Source organism: Papio anubis, chromosome 13 (assembly GCF_008728515.1).
Source record: "Papio anubis isolate 15944 chromosome 13, Panubis1.0, whole genome shotgun sequence".
Lineage (NCBI taxonomy): Eukaryota > Metazoa > Chordata > Mammalia > Primates > Cercopithecidae > Papio > Papio anubis.
This window is the reverse complement of record NC_044988.1, coordinates 74,074,847-74,095,513: the sequence shown is the minus strand read 5'-3', so window position 1 is coordinate 74,095,513 and position 20,667 is coordinate 74,074,847. Positions and strand designations below refer to the sequence as shown.

The window sequence follows — 20,667 nt, the reverse complement described above, 5'->3', positions numbered from 1 at the left end:
CTCTGCATTGTCTCTAACATGACTAGGAATAAACCCTGTTTTTTTTCTGTAGATCATACAAGTGAGTGCTCGGGATTGTTGAGGCAGCGCATTTGATGTGTCTCTTCCTTCCCAGTTAGGAAACCTGCTGCCCTACAGTGACCCCAGCGTGGTGTTTGTCTTCCTGTCCGTGTTTGCTGTGGTGACTATCCTGCAGTGCTTCCTGATTAGCACACTCTTCTCCAGAGCCAACCTGGCGGCAGCCTGTGGGGGCATCATCTACTTCACGCTGTACCTGCCCTACGTTCTGTGTGTGGCGTGGCAGGACTATGTGGGCTTCACACTCAAGATCTTCGCTGTGAGTACCTCTGGTCTTTCTTCAGTGGCTGTAGGCATTTGACCTTCCTTTGGAGTCCCTGAATAAAAGCAGCAAGTTGAGAACAGAATTGATAGTCTCTTTCCAATGGGACATGAACCTTTGCTCTAGATTCTAAGCTCTTTAAGGGTTAAGGGCAAGGATTGTGTTTTATTAAATTGTTTACCTTTAGTCTTCTCGGTGAATCCTGGTTGAATTGAATTGAATGGAATTTTTCCAAGAGCCAGACTGCATCTTGAACTGGGCTGGGGATAAATGGCATTGAGGAATGGCTTCAGGCAACAGATACCATCTCTGCCCCTTTATCTCCCAGCTCTGTTGGCCATGTTAAGCTCATGACAAAGTCAAGGCCACAGATAGAACTGAAAAGTCTTGAGGTCAGAGATGGCCTCTCTTGTCTTCCTTGTGTCCAGTATGGTGTTTGCTTGAGTAATATTTTATGAACTAAACACAACTGAGGAGCGAGTGCCTCATCTTCCCATAAATTCCTGACTTGGACCCTTCCTTCCCTTGTACAGAGCAGGGGGAAATCTTGGATAGTGTGTGAGTCCCTACAAGTGCAAGCTGTCAGATGTCCCCAGGTCACTTATAAGGAAAGCTATGAATCACTCATAGGATGCTCCTGATGCCTCAGTCTGGACTCCGTGGGCATCAGCAGCCCCAGCCAGGTACCTCTGATCCTGAGCCATCCTTGGCTGAGCAGGGAGCCTCAGAGGACTGTGGGTATGCACACATGTGCAGGGGAACAGGATTGCTGAGCCTTGGGGCATCTTTGGAAACATAAAGTTTTAAAAGTTTTATTCTTCATTGTATATGCATTTCTGAAATGTTTGTGTATAATGAGTGGTTACAAGTTGAATCATTTTATATGTTACCTGGTAGCCCACCACTCCCCTAAAGGGACTCCATAGGTAAATACTACTTCTGTACCTTATGACTGATCCATTTTGCAAATTCAAATTTCTCCAGGTGTAATTTACACTAGAAGAGATAGAAAAATGAGAGAGACCAGAAAATGGATAGGTGACTTTGCCTGTTTCTCACAGAGCCTGCTGTCTCCTGTGGCTTTCGGGTTTGGCTGTGAGTACTTTGCCCTTTTTGAGGAGCAGGGCATTGGAGTGCAGTGGGACAACCTGTTTGAAAGTCCTATGGAGGAAGATGGCTTCAATCTCACCACTTCAGTTTCCATGATGCTATTTGACACCTTCCTCTATGGGGTGATGACTTGGTACATCGAGGCTGTCTTTCCAGGTACACTGCTTTGGGCATCTATTAGGAAAATATGACTTCTAGCTATTTTCCTTTCATTGTGCTAGAATCTCTGCAGTGCATGGGCCTCCCTGGGAAGTGGTTTGGGCTAAAGATCTATAGTAAACAGATAGTCTAAGGACAGGCAGCTGATGCTGAAAGTACAATTGTCACTACTTGTATAGCACTTGTTTCTTGAAAACTGTGTGCAAGGCAGCATGCAAAATGTTTTATACACATTGCTTCATTTAATTCTCACAAGGCTACTCTGAAGTAGTTACTGTAATAACCAGCAATTTTCAAATGGGAGAACTGTGACTCAAAGATGTTAAGTAACCAGCTGTGGTCACACAACTGTTAAGTGTTGGTACATGGAGGAGAATCCACTTTGGTTACACTGGGTCGTAAGCCCATGCGAATCCTCTCAATGCTCACCCAATTCTGTATTTCTGTGTCCCCAGAGGGGGTACAACTAGGAGATGTTCTGTTTCCTGAGTACAGGTTGTTAATAATTAAATATACTAGCTCTAAGGCCTGCCTGTGATTTAATTAGCATTCAGTAAAAATTCATGTTGAATTTTTCTTTAGTACTTCTTTCTTAATACATCTACTCGACCAAATCCAAGAGGAACCTGCCTTGGGACAAACTTTCATATGAGATCAAATTCTGAGACAGCAAGATTTAACTCTTTTTGGTTCACCTTCTGATCCTCCCCTAAGGAGGTATACATGAAATATTTATTACTCCCGCCTGAACTTCATTCATTGAATATGCAGTTTTGCAGCATGCAGATTCTGGATTTAAATTCTGAGTCCTGAACTTACTGGCTGAGGGACCTTGGATAGGCTCCTTATCTCTCACTTTCCTCATCTCTAAAATGGGGATGGCACCTGCCCCGTGGGTTGTTGGAAGGACTTACAGAGGTGCAGAATGTATGTTGTACATAGCAGGTTTCAACAAATGTTTGCTCCCCCTTTCCCTACATCCATTCCAATCTGTTCCTTCCCCAAAAGATGTGTCAAGGAGGAAATGGACCTGGCTGGGAAACCCTCAGAATACTGGGATGGCTCTGAGCTTGGCTCATACCTGTGCTTTGCTTTCAGGCCAGTACGGAATTCCCAGGCCCTGGTATTTTCCTTGCACCAAGTCCTACTGGTTTGGTGAGGAAAGTGATGAGAAGAGCCACCCTGGTTCCAACCAGAAGAGAATGTCAGAAAGTAAGTGCTGTTGACCTCCTGCTCTTTCTTTAACCTAGTGCTGCTGCCTCTGCTAACTGTTGGGGGCAAGCGACGTCTCCTGCCTTTCTAAAAGACTCTGAAATCACTCTAGGGGCAGAGAAATCACATGCAGTGTCCCTTTCCAAATCCTCCCATGCCATTTATGTCCAATGCTGTTGACCTGTTGGGAGTTCACGGTCTGGATCCCTGAGGGACATTTTCTTTGTTGTCTTGGCTTCTAGAAAAGTATCTTTTACTTGCCCCCTCCCAAACGCACATTTCGTGCTCTCCTAACAAACTAGAAGAAAGAGGTAAAGACAAGCATGATTGTGGAACCGTAACCTCGCTGCCTACCTTGTCATGGTGACCTGTGTGTGAGCCTGTGTGGGCTGAGACCAAGTGGCTACCACAGAGCTCAGCCTATGCTTCGTAACGTAATCGCCCTTCATTACGTAGATCCCTAATCCTCTCTTGGCTCCTGACTGCAGGCAGAGAAGTCCACAGCTCATCAAAGGCTTTGCCTTCTGGGTTCTTTGTGCTTAGAGTGGCTTCCTAAGTGTTTAATAGGTCCCTTTTCTGCCAGTCTCTTCTGTGCCCATCCCCTGATTGCCCTTGGTAAAAGTATGATGCTCCTGAATGTAGCACGCTTGCCTGCTGTTCCTAATCATCTTCTCCTACCTCTTCTCTACAGCTAGCTCCTATTTCAGTCGCCTAGAAATGCTCACAGTAGCTGGAATATGTCATGTTCTTCCACACCCCCATGCCTTTGTATGTACTGTTTGCTCTCACAGGAGAACCTTCTCTCTAACTTGCCTATCTTCTCAATTCCTCCTTTCTCTCCAAGATCTAGTTCAGGATCCCCACCCCTGAGCATCCCTCCTTGGTTCTCAGGTAGTCAGTCACTCCCTACCCTGAACTTCCATGGCATGTGAAAGAAAATCTTATTTTTTAAAAACAATTATAGACTCACAAGAAGTAATAAAAGCTACATGAGGGGGTTCCCCCAATGGTAGCACCATGCGTAACTATAGAATAATATCAAAACCATGAAATTGACATTGGTGCAGTTCACAAACCTTCAGATTTCACTAGCTTTATGTGCACTCATTTGTGTGTGTGTGTGTATTTAGTTCTATGCAGTTTTATCATGTGTGAATTCATGTAATTACTAGCTCAATCAAGCTGCAGAAATGTCTCATTGTCACAAAGCTCCTTCATGCTACCCCTTAATGGCCACAGCCACCTCCCTTCTTCCTCAGTTCCTGACACCTCTCAACCACTGATGCATTCCTCATTTTTACAGTTTTATTATTTCCAGAATGTTACATAAATGGAACCACACAGTAGGTATCTTTTTGATACTGGCTTTTTTTTTTTTTTTTTCTTCACTCAGCAGAATTCCCTTGTGATCTTTCCAAGTTGTATGTGTCAACAGTTCATTCCTCTTCACTGCTAAGTAGTGTTCCCTGGGAGGGAGGTATCACAGTTCCATGGCGTTTTTAGATGTATTTTTGAAACAACTTTCAGCATCCTGTATTTTAATTGTTCATCAAGTCCTTTTCCCAATAGACTCTGAATGCTCCTTTATCATTGTATTCCCATCACCAACATCAGTATCCAAATAGGCCTTACATAAACATTTGTAGCCTCCTGCCTGCCTGTGAAACCAGGGTGGACATGAGAGAAGGCATTGCTGAGAGTACGAGCGCAGCGCCATGCGTCCTTACCCTCCACTCCTCAGTGCTTTCTGTGGGTTCATTTCTGTCCTCTCTCCTGTCACAGTCTGCATGGAGGAGGAGCCCACCCATCTGAAGCTGGGCGTGTCCATTCAGAACCTGGTAAAAGTCTACCGAGATGGGATGAAGGTGGCTGTCGATGGCCTGGCACTGAATTTTTATGAGGGCCAGATCACCTCCTTCCTGGGCCACAATGGAGCGGGGAAGACGACCACCATGTAAGAAGAGGGTGTGGTTCCCACAGAATCAGCCACAGGAGGGTTCTGCAGTAGAGTTAGAAATTTATACCTTAGGAAACCATGCTGGTCCCTGGGACAAGGGGAGGAGCACATGAGGAGTTGCCGAGTGTGAAAATATTACGTAATCACGAGTGTCTTTCCACGTGCTAGTTTTCTAGATGTTATTTCTTCAGCCTAAAACAGTCTGGGGCCTCTAGATGTTATTTCTTCAGCCTAAAACAGGCTGGGGCCTCAGATGACCCTTCCCATGTAGTTCACAGAATTCTGCAATGGTCTTGGAACCTGCAGTCACGAAAAGATAGATTACATATGTTGGAGGGAGTTGGCAATTCCCAGGAACTCTGTCTCTAAGCAGATGTGAGAAGCAGCTGGGCAACTGGCTTGACTGCCTTCCCTGGGACCTCAAGGACCTTACAGCAGGTAGTGTCAGGAGGGATCAGGGACTGTAAAGCACCAGCGTTAGCCTCAGTGGCTTCCAGCGTGATTCCTCAACCGTTCCAAAGGGTGTACCTTTGGGGGGTGACATTCCTTCCTGTTTCCTTTTAATCTTTTTTTAAAACATAAAATTAATATATTATGAGCTTTTCAGAAGATTTTTAAAAGGTAGTCAGAAATCCTACTACCTAACATAAAAATTATTATCTTTGAATAATATGTTCTTGTTTGTCCATTTTCCGTGTGTGCGATGTTAGGCATACAAAATATATTTTTTAAAGTATACTTTCATTGCAAATTGGAAACTTCATTTAAAAAATACTCACACTAAAATTGGCATTTCTAACACATAGGCCCACTTGTAGTTATTTACTAAAGTAAAAGGACTGCTTTGCTTTGTTTGGGTCTGGTAGGGTTCATTAGAAAGGAATGGGACTGGTGGGAGGGTTGGTTTTCTGTTCTCTCTGCAGCCTGAATGGAGCATCTAGAGTTAAGGGTAGGTCAACCCTGACTCCTGTACTTCTACATTTTTGTCCTCAGGTCAATCCTGACTGGGTTGTTCCCCCCGACCTCGGGCACAGCCTACATCCTGGGAAAAGACATTCGCTCTGAGATGAGCACTATCCGGCAGAACCTGGGGGTCTGTCCCCAGCATAATGTGCTGTTTGACATGTGAGTACCAGCAGCCTGTTAAGAATAGGCCCTTTCTGGTTGTGTGTGTCATGCCATCGTGGGAGGAGTGGGACTTAGGCATTTTACTTTGTTATGTTTTTGTTTTTTCTTTTTTCTTTTTTTTTTTTTTTTTTGAGACGGAGTCTTGCTCTGTAGCCAGGCTGGAGTGCAGAGTGGTGCTCACTGCAAACTTGGCGTCCAGGTTCAAGCAATTCTCCTGCCTCAGCCTCCCGAGTAGCTGGGACTCTGGGCACACACCACCATGCCCAGCTAATTTTTGTATTTTTAGTGGAGACAGGGTTTCACCATGTTGGCCAGGATGGGCTCAATGTCTTGACCTTGTGATCCGCCCACCACGGCCTCCCAAAGTGCTGGGAACACAGGCATGAACCACTGCGTCTGGCCGCATTTTACTTTCTTTGAATGTGGCAGGCTCACCTCCCTGAACACCTTGAGACCTAGTTGTTCTTTGATTTTAGAAGAAGTGGGAGGTGAATGGTTGAGCTGAGAGGTGACTTCAGCCCAGCCAGTGGATGGGGGCTTGGGAAACATTGCTTTCCATTATTGTCATGCTGGAGGGCCCTTTAGCCCATGCTCTCCCCCGCCACACTCCTTATTGAGGCCTGGAGCAGACTTCCCAGACCTGGTAGTGCTTCAGGGCCCTGGTATGATGGACCTGTATTTGCTGCTCAAGACATTTGCTCCCACTCAGGTTGTCCCATCAGCAATAAGGCCCCCAGGGAGCCTGTGTGATGGAGCCAGAGAGAGACCTGAGCTCTGCAATCTTGGGCAAGGCTTTTCCCTTATGTTTCTTCTTCTCTAAAGTGAACGGCTGGGGCTCATATGCTCCCTCCTCATCTAAAGTGAACACATGGGGCTCACGTGCAGGGTCCTCCCTGCTTTCAGAGCCTGGGGTCCCCTGAGGTTCAGGAGGGCTGCTCCAGGTGAGTGCTGAGCTGACTTCTTGGTGGATGTGCTGTGGGGACAGCCCATTAAAGACAACATCTTGGGGCACTGAAATTGAAAGCTGGAACTGCCTGGTGCATGGTGGCCAGGCCTGCTGGAAACAGGTTGGAAGCGATCTGTCACCTTTCACTTTGATTTCCTGAGCAGCTCATGTGCTTGCTTACTGTTGTTCTACTTTGAATCTTGAAGATTGTTTTTCAGAAATTGATAAAGTAAAAAAAAAAAAGTGAGGGGAGAGGAAAATATGCCTATTCTCATCTGTTCTGAGCTAGGGGACACTGTATTTTGGGGTATCCAGTAGAGCCCAGAGCTGACCTGCCTCCCTGTCTCCAGGCTGACTGTGGAAGAACACATCTGGTTCTATGCCCGCCTGAAAGGGCTCTCCGAGAAGCACGTGAAGGCAGAGATGGAGCAGATGGCCCTGGATGTTGGTTTGCCATCAAGCAAGCTGAAAAGCAAAACAAGCCAGCTGTCAGGTGCGGCCCAGAGCTACCTTCCCTATTCCTCTCCCCTCCTTCTCCAGCTACACACACGCAGAGGAAAATCAGCACTGCCCCAGGGTCCCAGGCTGGGTGAGGTGGGTAATAGAAACTTGTCCCTGGCTGTGTCCCCAGGCCCTCTGCCTTCACTCACTGTCTGGGGCTGGTCCTGGAGTTTGTCTTACTGTTCTTTTTTTTGCAGGTGGAATGCAGAGAAAGCTATCTGTGGCGTTGGCCTTTGTCGGGGGATCCAAGGTCGTCATTCTGGATGAACCCACAGCTGGTGTGGACCCTTACTCCCGCAGGGGAATATGGGAGCTGCTGCTGAAATACCGACAAGGTGCCTGATGTATATTTATTCTGAGTAAATGGACTGAGAGAGAGCGGGGGGCTTTTAAGAAGTATGGTTGTATCGCATGGCTACTCTTCTGTGAAGCCATGGGATTCTCTTCTGTTATCACGGAAGAGATAAAGGGCATTGAGACTGAGATTCCTGAGAGGAGATGCTGTGTCTTTATCCATCTTTTTGTCCCCAACATGGTGCACTAAATTGATGGTTAGTCGAAAGGGTGGATGCATAAATGAATGGAATGGGAGAGGGGCAGGGAGACGATTGGGCTCTCTGGTTAGAGATCTGATGTGGTACAGTATGAGGAGCACAGGCAGGCTTTGAGCCAACCCTGGCTGGTCCCGAGACATTGGGAAAGTCACAACTTGCCTCACTTTCTTTGCCGATAATAATAGTGGTGCTTACGTCATAGAGGATTCAATTAAATGAGAATGCACACAAACCACCTAGCACAATGCCTGGCATATAGCAAGTTCCCAAATAAATGCTACTGTTCTTACCTGTGTCAAGATGTGGTACCTATATACATATCCAAAGCTTTGCCATTCTAGGGGTCACAGCCATACAGGGTTAAAGGTGGCTTCCAGGTCTCTTTGCCCTGCTTACCCCTGCTAATCTCTCTCTAGTCCCTGCCACTGTGATAAATGAGAACTGAGAGGCCTCACCCATCCCACATCCTTGTGTTTGTGCCTGGCAGGCCGCACCATTATTCTCTCCACACACCACATGGATGAAGCGGACGTCCTGGGGGACAGGATTGCCATCATCTCCCATGGGAAGCTGTGCTGTGTGGGCTCCTCCCTGTTTCTGAAGAACCAGCTGGGAACAGGCTACTACCTGACCTTGGTCAAGAAAGATGTGGAATCCTCCCTCAGTTCCTGCAGAAACAGTAGTAGCACTGTGTCATACCTGAAAAAGGTGAGCTGCGGTCTTGGTGCTGGGCTGGTGTTGGGTCTCGGCAGTCAGGACTTGCTGGCTGTGAATGGTTTCCCCACCTCCACCCCTTTTGCCATGTTGAAGCCACCATCTTCCTGCTCTGCCCCTTGGAAATCATATCATACCTCAGGCATGGAAAGCTAAGGAGCCCTCTGTTCCCATTGTGCTAGTTCTGTCGAATCCCGTTTTCCTTTTCCTATGAGGCACAGAGAGTGATGGAGAAGGTCCTTAGAGGACATTATTATGTCAAAGAAAAGAGACTTGTCAAGAGGTAAGAGCCTCGGCTACAAATGACCTGGTGTTCCTGCTCATTACTTTTCAATCTCATTGACCTTAACTTTTAAACTATAAAACAGCCAATATTTATTGGGCACTGATTTCATGCCAGAGAGACTCTGGGCATAAAAGAAAATAATGATAATCATTAATTTTATATAGCATTGTTACCATTTACAACCTTTTTTTTTTTTTTTTTAACCTCTATCATCTCAATTAAAGTACAGAGAAACCCTGGGAAGAAGGTAACTATATTTATTGTCCCAGATGAGGGAAGTGAGGCTAATAGGGATTTGGTAGCTTATTCAAGGTAACCCAGCAGGTAAATAACAGTGGTAGGATCAGACTCAATTACCGGGTATGTTTTCCCCTGTACCGCAGTACATGCCTGAGATTTCTTTGTGTGTTGAAGCCGGTGGTACCTAACATATTTACATCCCAACCTTAAACTCCTATCCACTTATTTACCTTTTAATGAGCCTCTTGACTCAAGTGCAGTCTGAGGACCAGCAGCATCAGGATCACTGGGGAACTTGTTAGAAATTCAGCAACTTGGGCCCAGCTCAGACCTACCGAATCAGAATCTGTGCATTTTAACAAGGTCCTCAAGTGGTTGAACACACATTGAAGCTTGAGAAGCATTGAAGTAGACATGTAGCCAGGTAAAGGCCTTGCCTGAGATGGTTGGCAAAGGCCTTGTTGCAGCATTCATTGGGAGGCCACAGTTCTTCTGGCAACTCTGCTTCCTGACCTTTCACCCTCAGGAAGCAAGGCTGTTCACACGGCACACACATGCCAGACGGGGTCCTCTGAAGCCACGGCTGCCAGTGCATGTGTCCCAGGGAAAGCTTTTTCCTTTAGTTCTCACACAACAGAGCTGCTTGGAAGCCCTCCCCGGCGAAGGTGCTGGTGGCTCTGCCTTGCTCAGTCCCTGATCCGTTCTCACCTCCTTCTTTGCCATCAGGAGGACAGTGTTTCTCAGAGCAGTTCTGATGCTGGCCTGGGCAGCGACCATGAGAGTGACACGCTGACCATCGGTAAGGACTGTGGGGTTTCTTATTCAGGTGGTGCCTGAGCTTCCCCCAGCTGGGCAGAGTGGAGGCAGAGGAGGAGAGGTGCAGAGGCTGGTGGCGCTGACTCAAGGTTTGCTGCTGGGCTGGGGCTGGGTGGCTGTGGGGGCGGGTGCAGCTTGGTGGTGGGTTGGCCTAATGCTTGCTGGGGTGCCTGGGGCTCGGTCTGGGAGCTAGCAGGGCAGTGTCCCAGAGAGCTGAGATGACTGGGATTTGGGGAATCCCTTAGGGGAGTGGACACTGAATACCGGGGATGAGGAGCTGAGGGCCAAGCCAGTGGGCTGGGATTTGAGCCTAGTATATAAGAAGAGTGAGAGCCCAGGAGATCAGGAACAGCCTTCCAGATTTTTCTTGGGTAGCGTGTGTAGGAGGCCAGTGTCACCAGTAGCATATGTGGAACAGAAGTCTTGACCCTTGCCATCTCTGCTGAGTCCTAATGGCTGGCTTTTCCCAGGAAGACTTCTGCTTCCATGAACTGTTAGATTAACCCTCTATTTAGGTAAATGAGGGAGCCTACTTTTCAAGTATAGGAAAGGGTGAAGAATCTTCTAAGATTCCTTTACTCAAGTTTTCTGTTGAAGAATCCCAGAGCTTAGGCAATAGACACCAGACTTTGAGCCTCAGTTATCCATCCACCCATCCATCCACCTACCCACCCATCCTCGCATCCACCCATCCACCCATCCACCCATCCACCCATCCTACACTGAGTACCTACAATGTGCCTGGCTTTGGTGATACAAAGGTGAATAAGACATAGTCCTTTCCTTTGCCCCCAACCCTCAGACCAGAGATGAACATGTGGAGTGATTAAAAATACCTGGAACAGGTGTGGTGTATGAGCAGCAGGCTTCTGAGGAGAGGGTGGGGGATGGCCAGCCCTCACTCTGGAGCCCCTCTGCGTTGATTGAGCCATCTTTGCATTCTGGTCCCTGCAGATGTGTCTGCTATCTCCAACCTCATCAGGAAGCATGTGTCTGAAGCCCGGCTGGTGGAAGACATAGGGCATGAGCTGACCTACGTGCTGCCATATGAAGCTGCTAAGGAGGGGGCCTTTGTGGAACTCTTTCATGAGATTGATGACCGGCTCTCAGACCTGGGCATTTCTAGTTATGGCATCTCAGAGACGACCCTGGAAGAAGTAAGTTAAGTGGCTGACTGTCGGAATATATAGCAAGGCCAAATGTCCTAAGGCCAGGCCGGTAGCCTGCATTGGGAGCAGGATTATCATGGAGTTAGTCATTGGGTTTTTAGGTCATTGACATCTGAGTAATGTTGACTCCAGTTAGCCATTTAAGATGGTGGTGGGAGACAGCAGGAAAGAAGTATTTTCCTCTGTACCACAGTACATGCCTGAGATTTATTTGTATGTTGAAACCAGTGGTACCTAACAGATTTACATCCCAACCTTAAACTCCTATCCACTAATTTACGTTTTAATGAGCCTCTTTACTCAAGTACAGTGTGAGGACCAGCAGCATCAGGATCACCTGGGAACTTGTTAGAAATTCAGCAACTTGGGCCCAGCTCAGACCTACTGAATCAGAATCAGGAGCAATTCCCTGGTGTGACTGTGTCACAGCCAGGTATCAACTGGATTCTCATACATAGGAAATGACCAACATTTATGAATGGATAGTCTACTTATGTGAGGTGCTGAGATTTTTTTTTTTTTTTTTAAATCACTGTGACCTCATTTAATTCTCATAAAAAGATGAAAAAATGAACACTCAGGAATGTTGACATGAGATTCAGAATCAGGGATTTGGGGCTTCAAAGCCCATCCTCTCTTTATCCATGTAATGCCTCCCCTTAGAGATCCAACATCACAGACCTTGAGGGCTGAAGGGGATATAAAAGCTGTCTGGCCCAGTGGTCTCCAAGTTTGACAGTGCAGCAGAATCACCTGGGGATGTTACTAAAAGTAAACATTCTAAGGTTTGGCTTCAGGGCCTGTGCATCAGAATTTCTGGAGGTAAGGCCTTGAAGTCTGTACTTCCATTGCATGCTTTGGACACAGTGGTCTATAGACTCGAGTTTGGAAATTATTGCGCTCATTCAGATTCTCTTCTGATGTTTGAATCTCTGCCATCGTATTTCTAGTGCTCTATTTCCTCCTGCTCATTCTGTATTGGATAACTTGTCATAGTGCTAGCCTCCTCAAAGATTTAGAGCCACAGTCCTGAAAGAAGCCACTTGACTCATTCCCTGTAGGTTCAGAACAAATTTCTTCTGCTGCAGTGTCCTACTGTCATAGCTTTTTTTTTTTTTTTTTTTTTGGATGAGTCGGGAGTTTTGCTCTTATCGCCCAGGCTGGAGTACAGTGGTACAATCTTGGCTCACTACAACCTCTACCTCCCGGGTTCAAGTGATTCTCCTGCCTCAGCCTCCCGAGTAGCTGGAATTACAAGCATGTGCTACCACGCCTGGCTAATTTTGTATTTTTAGTAGAGACAGGTTTTCTCCATGTTGGTCAGGCTGGTCTCGAACTCCCGACCTCAGGTGATCAGCCCGCCTTGGCCTTCCAATGTGCTGGGATTATAGGCATCAGCCACTGTGCCCAGCCATAGCTTTAATTTAAAAATGATTGTCTAGATTGATAGCTCTCACCACTGAGGAAATGTTCTCTGGCAAAAACAGCTTCTCTCCCAAGTGACTCTGACAAAGTGTTACTAAGAAATGTGGCTTCTCCTTTCTCTGTCTTAAGGGGCTAACATGCCACTCAGTAATGTAATAATCATGGCAGTGATGACTGCTTTCGTAATGTTGGTGCTTATCATGTTCTCACCTGCTCTCATTTTGCAGATATTCCTCAAGGTGGCCGAAGAGAGTGGGGTGGATGCTGAGACCTCAGGTAACTGCCTTGAGGGGGAATGGCACACTTAAGATAGTGCCTCCTGCTGGCTTTCTCAGTGCACGAGTATTGTTCCTTTCCCTTTGAATTGTTCTATTGCATTCTCATTTGTAGAGTGTAGGTTTGTTGCAGATGGGGAAGGTTTGTTTTGTTGTAAATAAAATAAAGTATGGGATTCTTTCCTTGTGCCTTCAGATGGTACCTTGCCAGCAAGACGAAACAGGCGGGCCTTCGGGGACAAGCAGAGCTGTCTTCGCCCATTCACTGAAGATGATGCTGTTGATCCAAATGATTCTGACATAGACCCAGGTATGTTAGGGCAAGATCAATCAGTGTCCCACTGTTTGAATGTGAAATTCTCTCTCATGCTTCCAGCTGTTTTCTTAGGATGGCCTTTAGCCAAGGTGATAGATCCCTACAGAGACCAAAGAGATGTGAGGAAATGATAAAAGCCCCTTGTTCTTTGCAGCATCGTGCATGTGATTAAACCTGAAAGAGCCCATCCATATCACTTCCTTTAAAGACGTAAAGATGGTGCCTCAATCCTCTGAACCCGTGTGTTTATTATCTTTTCTGCAGGGTCCTAGTTTCTTGTATATATTAGGTGTTTAATTGTTGAACAAATATTCTTTCAAGTAGATGAATTATTTTGGAAGAGTCAGAAAGGGGAATTTGCTGTTAGAGTTAATTGTACCCTAAGACTTATATATTTGAGGCCGGGCACGGTGGCTCATGCCTGTAATCCCAGCTCTTTTAGAGGCCGAGGTGGTTAGATCACCTGAGGTCAGGAGTTTGAGACCAGCCTGACCAACAAGGTGAAACCCCATCTCTACTAAATACCAAAAATTAGCCGAGTGTGGTGGCACATGCCCGTAATTCCAGCTACTTGGGAGGCTGAGGCAGGAGAATCGCTTGAACCTGGGAGGCAGAGGTTTCAGTGAGTCAAGGTTGCGCCATTGCACTCCAGACTAGGCAACAAAAGTGAAAACTCCATCTCAAAAAAAAAAAAAAAAAGACTTAGATATTTTAGATGAGTGTGTCTTTGTGTATTTAACTGAGATGGAGAGGAGAGATAAGACATCAAACAAATATTGTTAAGATGTAAAAGCACATCAGTTAGGTATCATTCATTTAAGACAAGGATTTCTAGAAAATGTTTAGGAACAGAAAACTTTGCAGTTCTCTCACCCCTGCTCACAAGAGTGTATGGCTCTTACATTATATATAATTGCCTGACTTCATACAGTATCAGTACTTAGATCATTTGAAATGTGTCCACGTTTTACCAAAATATAATAGGGTGAGAAGCTGAGAAGCTAATTGCCATTGTGTGTTCTCAAATATGTCAAGCGATGTACATGGCCTGTTTCATAGAATAGTCTATAAGAAATTGATGACTCAGTTCATCCGAATGGCTGGCTGTAATACCTGGTTATGCATGAACACATCTTTTCAGTTGTCTCAAGACACCTTTGTTTTCTGTACTTGTCAGACAAGGACTGAAAGGCAGAGACTGCTCCTGTTAGACATTTTGAGTCATAACTCTTCCTTGGACATAGCTTTGGCCTAAAAGTTTACTTCTGAGAAACTTTTAGCTTCAGACACACGCCTCCAAGATAGTTGTTGAAGACACCAGAAGAAGGAGCATGGCAATGCCGAAAACACCTAAGATAATAGGTGACCTTCCGTGTTGGCTTTTTGCAGAGTCCAGAGAGACAGACTTGCTCAGCGGGATGGATGGCAAAGGCTCCTACCAGGTGAAGGGCTGGAAGCTTACACAGCAACAGTTTGTGGCCCTTTTGTGGAAGAGACTGCTAATTGCCAGACGGAGTCGGAAAGGATTTTTTGCTCAGGTGAGATGTGCTGTTTTGGCTAGAGACGCTGGCCTCATGGGTGGGCTGCAGGCTCTGTGACCAGTGAAGGCAGGATAGCATCTTGGTCAAGATACGGATGCTGGAGCCAGATTTATCTGTATTTCAATCCCAGTTCTATTCCTTGCCAGTGTTGTATCTGCTGGCAAGTTACTTCTCTATGCCTCAATCTCCTCATCTGTAAAATGGGGATAATAATATTACCTGCAGTACAGGGTTGTTACGAAAATAAAAACAAATAGGTGCATTAGCTGACATTAGCAAGTGCTTACCTTTGTGTGCGTATATGTTATTTTGGAGGCGAACATAAAAAGGACAAAGTATAGAAAAACTGATCAGGTGTATTCAGCTGTCGTAACATGAGAGTTGTTATACCCAGATGCACTTGACATGTGAACTTATTAGAAACTTGATTTTTCTCTGAGTTGATGTTTAACTCAAACTGGTAGAAAAGGTAGGTCAGAATATAGTTGGCCAACAGAGAAGACTTCTTACACTGTTGTCTGCATGTCAGTGTTTGCATGCTAACTTGCTTAGTTAGAAGGGTTAGATTTTTTCACTCTGTAAAATCAAGAAATGTAGAGAAAAGGTCTGCAGAGAATCTTCCACATTGATGATGTGGATACTGTTAAGAGCAGGAGTTTGGAGCATACAGAGAGCTAGAGTTGAATCCTGACTTTGCTACTTATTGGCTGTATGACCTTGGGCAAGTTGCTTAATCTCTCTGATCCTCAGTTACCTTTGTTTGTTGATGATAATCATTGATAACACAACCATAAATAATGACAACAGAGATAATTCTCATTATAGTACTTATTATACAGACTTATTCACTCAATGTCAATTTTCTGCATTGAAATCCCACAACATTAGAATTGGGGGCATTGTTTGAATCTTTAAGGTTATAAGGGATACATTTCTCAACAATAAATGGGAGGAGCTTTGGGTTTACTTACAAAGTATGCCCAAGTCATTTTTTTTTTTTTTTTCCCAGAGAAGATATGGTAGAAAGTCTTAGGAGGTTGAAGAAGGAATTGGATATTTATTCTTTCTGAGACTGTCACGGGAGACAATGACTATGGTTGTCCGTGACTGGAGCCATTGCTGTAGAGTTGGTTTTATTATAGTGTAGGATTTGAATGGGCCGTGTGTTCTCAGACCTCAGATTAAAGTGAGAAAACTGAGGCCAGTGGGGAGAGTGACTTCACATGGGTGCACTTGTACTAGAGACAGAACCAGGATTCAGGACTTCTGGCTCCTGGTCCTGGGTTCATGGCGCCCAATGTGGTCTTTCTCAGTCTTCAGGAGGAAGAAGGGTAGGACCCAGTGTTCTGAGTCACCCTGAATGTGAGCACTATTTACTTGTGAACTTCTTGGCTTAGTGCCTCTGCCAGGTGGCCATAGCCTCTGGCCTTGTGCTGCCAGAGAAAAGGTTTAGTTTTCAGGCTCCATTGCTTCCCAGCTGCCAAGAATGCCTTGGTTCAGCACAGTCATAGGCTCTGCACTCCTCATTGCCGTGCTGGTTGGTCGGGGAGGCTGGCTGGACTCGTAGGGATTTGCCCCTTGGCCTTGTTTCTAACACTTGCCATTTTCCTGCTGTCCCCCTGCCCCCTCCACTGCCTGGGTAAAGATTGTCTTGCCAGCTGTGTTTGTCTGCATTGCCCTTGTGTTCAGCCTGATCGTGCCACCCTTTGGCAAGTACCCCAGCCTGGAACTTCAGCCCTGGATGTACAACGAACAGTACACATTTGTCAGGTATGTTTGTCTTCTATGTCCCAGGAGGGGATAAGATTCAAGCAGACCAAAGATGTTTATGAGGGCCAAGGGAATGGACTTCAGAATTACACAGTGGAATAAATTTTACTTCTGTGACTCAGGTCCCTGTATAAGCTAATACTGCATGCATAGAACAGCAGCGAACTAACCCTGAATAATAGGCCAGTCTTCTGTTGAGCCTTTCAGCCTCTCTCCTCTTTATCCTACTGTTGTCAGGAACAGCCACATGTGTTTTAGGTAAAATAATCTGCCCTTGCAAAAATCCACGATTAAGTTATAAAATATTTGAATTTGTGGAGCTGTGTTTTAATTCTGTAATTGACTCACAGGGCACGCTATCAAAGCATAGAACCTCCAGAGACTTGTTTTCTGCAAAGTATAATTCATATAATTATTATCTATTCTGTTATATTTGGGATGTTAGCTAGTGTTTGTTCTTTAGATAAAAATTTCCTCCTCTCCATAACAATACATTACATCAAAGAAAAGGATAAAGGATATTTCTGGGTCTTGTTAGCAGGAGCTTTCTTCAGTCCTGAAGGATTTGTAGACCTGTAGATGGGGGAACTGTATCAGTGATACAAAAGGGAAGCATAGAAAAATAAAAAATAAAAAAAATATATATATATATACACACACACACACACACATATATATATTTTTATGTAAATGTGAATTGGCCTCTTTTTCTCTAAGCCCACGTTTTCTTCTTACATAGTTCAGGTTTACTTTATATTTTCTTTTCCAGCTGCTGACCCTGTATTGCCCGTGGTTGTGGAACATAGCATGTGTTTGTGACTTGTGCCTGTTATTTTTGTGCTTTCTAGTTGTGCATGCAGAGTGCAAAGTTTTCTTGCCCTTTCTTGGAAAATCCTGCTTGTCTGTGCCAAAGGGATAATCACAAAAGCACTTTTGAAATACTTAATGAGTTGATTTACTTCAAATTTAAAAAATATATAAATGTATACGTGTATGTACATGCATGTACACATACACACCTTTATACATATAGCCCATTTATACAAGCTCCACTTTGGAGTGCTCTATGTCACCCTGATGCCGAATACAGGGCCAGAGTCTGAGATCCTTCTGGGTGGTTTCTGTGTTTTGTTCATTTCTGTTTTAAGAACCTATCACAGAGAAATGCTTCCTAAAGTGTTTAATTTATAAAACATTTGTATCTCTTGATGACTGGGTTTAATGAATTCCTAAGCTGGTTGCCTCTTATGTACCCACAGCAATGATGCTCCTGAGGACACGGGAACCCTGGAACTCTTAAACGCCCTCACAAAAGACCCTGGCTTCGGCACCCGCTGTATGGAAGGAAACCCCATCCCGTGAGTGTCACTTTAGCCATCAGCTGGCTTCTTGTGCTTGTCACCTGGTTTGATTTCTAATATGCTGCATTTATCAACTGCATGCCACATTGTGACCACCAGCATTTGCCCTTTGAATTATTATTATGTTTTAATTACAAAAAGCCAGTGTAGTAACCTAGCTAAATTATCTAGGAGCAAACGTTTGGAGAGTCTTCTAACACCATGCAAAGCACATCATTCCAGACATTTGTTTACTGATTTAGAACATTAATATTTAATTTAAATAGCACCTTAGACTTACTGATCAAATGCTTTTCCTTTCTTTCTCTCCCATTCCCTGTACTTAAGTGCTTCAGTAGGCTCTCATTATATATAATTTTCAGGTTTTGTTTATCAGCTTCTTCGCTTTTACAATCTGTAAAGATGACATATGAATTTTTATAAAAAAGACACTTTCTTCTTTTCAAATTGTATATTTTTATTGTACTTTCCTTCAAAACCCCCTTTTCAAAAGTAGGCAGTGGATAAATAAATTCAGTGAAGCATCCATATGACTCTTAAGTGTGTGTGGGGGAAGGGAGGTCACTAGATCACTGTGAGTAAAGATGGTGGAGAGGTGAGGATCTTATGAGGCAGTGCTCAAGGCTAGTAGAGGTGGGTTACTGTTTCCAGGCTTAGGCAGAATCTCAGCTGAGGTCATGAAACAACAGTGATCTCTGAAAAATTATGGCAAGGTGGGAAGGTGCTAGAGAGTTGGAGAGGGGGGTAAACTTGACTTTCAAGTTTTAATGGGAAGATGGGTGACTCTGCACACCACAAAACAGTGAGCATGATAACCTGTTTATACAAGGTTCTAGAGACGATTTCTAAATGGGTAGCTACTGTGTGCTTGTTTGTTCTTAATTAGTATTGGATAGTTGCTAAATATTTGTTAGTACTTAGTAGTTAGTACGTGATGGGTGGTAAATCCTAGCAGCCAATATTGGTTCCCAAATAACCAGATGGCAAGGATAGAGAAGGACACAGATACGGCCTATCTGAATTTCATGGTGCCTTTGATTTTCCACACGAAGGTTGTATAGGAAAGATAGAAGCATGAGATGAGATGATAATATAGTTATCTGGATTCATCACTGGCCAGCTGAACCATATGAACTCATGGATTGATGCCAGCTTAGGAAGGCTCTGTAGGAGCCAGAACTGGGTTGAGAGCCAGCCCGTAGAGACAAAATAGGCCTAGCCCTGACATCAGAGGGTTCAAACAGCCCCACCTACAGTCTGCCAGAGGTGGTCGGAAGGGAGGGCCTTTATCCTGGCAACTCTTACTGAAATTCAGATTTTTAGGTTTTGCCAAAAAATGGTAGACATGAAGGAAATTTGACAGGAGCATGTCTCAGCAGTATTTAAATTTGTCTTAGCCAATCCCCTTCTGAATGTTCAGAGTGTGAGCTTCAGGAGGGCAGCGTGGCTTTGTGTGACTTTTCCAGTCAGTTCAGGTGCTTTAAGGAGACAATTAGAGATCAATCTGGAAAACTGTTCATTTGAATTTTTAATACATAAGAAAATAATAAGAAATAGTTTAAAAATATATATGTGTGTGTGTGTGTGTATATATATATATATTTTTTTTTTTTTGAGATGGAGTCTTGCTCTGTCGCCCAGACTGGAGTACAGTGGCTCAATCCTGGCTCACTGCCACCTCTGCCTCCCAGGTTCAAGTGATTCTCCTGCCTCAGCCTCCTGAGTAGCTGGGATTACAAGCATGTGCCACCACACTGGCTAATTTTTCTAATTTTAGTAGAGATGGAGTTTCACCATGTTGGACAGGATGGTTTTGAACTCCTGACTTAAAATGATCCACCTGGCTTGGCCTCCCAAAGTTCTGGGATTACAGGCATGAGCCATCGTGCCCGGCAATTATATTTAATAGTTAATAATAAGGAAATAATTGCTGTAGCTTTACTTTAAATTGTGGAATTCCGAAACTGGAAGGGAACTGGAAATGACTTGTTGAATCAAGTCATTTTAAACTTTTATTTTGCCAGTGGAAAAAATAAGCCCCCAAAAGAGCAGGGAACTTACTGATGTCCCACAGTAATTCACAGCTGGAGACAAGGTTAAAGGCTTTGTGTCTTATCTCCAGGGAAAATTTGTAGATAGCCTAGCTCTTTATGTGCTGAGCACTCTCACCCCAGGCATCCCCCAATTCTCCACTCATTTGAGAACATAAATTGGATCTTGCCACTCTCTACTCATTTTTCAGCACGTCGAGCATAAGATCCAGACTGTTTCCCAGGCCTCTGTCATCTGGCTCCTCTCCTCCTCGTTTATCATTACTCTTCTTCGTAGCTTATCCTACTCCAGCCGTGCTGTCTTCCTGTTATCCCTCAAAAATAGAAACGCATTTCTTCCTAGGGCCTTTGTTCCTGCACTTGCCATCGCTTTTGCTCATTATGTTCTTTTCGTCAAATCTTTGACCAGCTTGTTCTCCATCATTGTTTATGTTTTGACTGAAATGTCTTCTCTTCAGTAGGTCCATTCTCCCCAATCACTGTCTTTTTATTTTGCTTTATTTTGGGCCATCTAAGATTATCTTATTAGTTTATTTGTTGTTCGACTCCTCCATGGCCATATACCTCCATGAAGGTAGGTATTGTCACCTTAGGCCCTCAAATATACTGGACAGCATCTGGCACATAGTAGATGCTCAACGAATATTTGTTGTGTGAGCAAATGGTTGGTTGATTGGACTGAACAGAGTTCAGTATGTAAACGTTTAGGGCCTCTTTGCATTCTATTTTACTTATGTATAAAATGATGATACATAATGATGATATAAATGATGTCACAGTGTACAAGGCTGTTGTG

The 20,667-nt window shown here is 44.6% G+C and overlaps 2 protein-coding genes across 8 annotated transcripts in view; one reads left to right on the top strand and one right to left on the bottom strand.

Annotated features, from left to right (window-relative positions):
- Positions 1-20,667, top strand: part of ABCA1 (ATP binding cassette subfamily A member 1) — a 146,653-nt gene that overhangs the window by 100,376 nt on the left and 25,610 nt on the right. For 4 of the 5 annotated variants that reach the window (XR_004177955.1, XR_002517478.2, XM_009188378.4 and 1 more), the window contains 15 exons: positions 116-337; positions 1,402-1,606; positions 2,708-2,821; positions 4,604-4,775; positions 5,772-5,903; positions 7,203-7,345; positions 7,551-7,688; positions 8,395-8,615; positions 9,974-10,052; positions 10,918-11,120; positions 12,785-12,833; positions 13,029-13,142; positions 14,538-14,686; positions 16,335-16,459; positions 17,719-17,817. Coding sequence is in view for 3 of the 5 variants with exons in the window: in XM_009188378.4 (XP_009186642.1) it covers positions 116-337; positions 1,402-1,606; positions 2,708-2,821; positions 4,604-4,775; positions 5,772-5,903; positions 7,203-7,345; positions 7,551-7,688; positions 8,395-8,615; positions 9,974-10,052; positions 10,918-11,120; positions 12,785-12,833; positions 13,029-13,142; positions 14,538-14,686; positions 16,335-16,459; positions 17,719-17,817 (2,165 nt within the window). In the remaining 2 variants the exon portion in view is untranslated. Of the gene's footprint in view, positions 1-115; positions 338-1,401; positions 1,607-2,707; positions 2,822-4,603; positions 4,776-5,771; positions 5,904-7,202; positions 7,346-7,550; positions 7,689-8,394; positions 8,616-9,873; positions 9,947-9,973; positions 10,053-10,917; positions 11,121-12,784; positions 12,834-13,028; positions 13,143-14,537; positions 14,687-16,334; positions 16,460-17,718; positions 17,818-20,667 lie in introns of all 5 variants that reach the window. The other variant, XM_003911412.5, reaches the window with a different exon arrangement.
- Positions 16,458-20,667, bottom strand: part of NIPSNAP3B (nipsnap homolog 3B) — a 48,711-nt gene continuing 44,501 nt past the window's right edge. For all 3 annotated transcript variants that reach the window (XR_004177956.1, XR_004177957.1, XR_004177958.1), the window contains 2 exons: positions 18,101-18,214; positions 16,458-17,032 (listed from right to left, as the gene is read on the bottom strand). The gene's annotated coding sequence lies outside the window, so the exon portion shown is untranslated. The remainder of the gene's footprint in view (positions 17,033-18,100; positions 18,215-20,667) is intronic.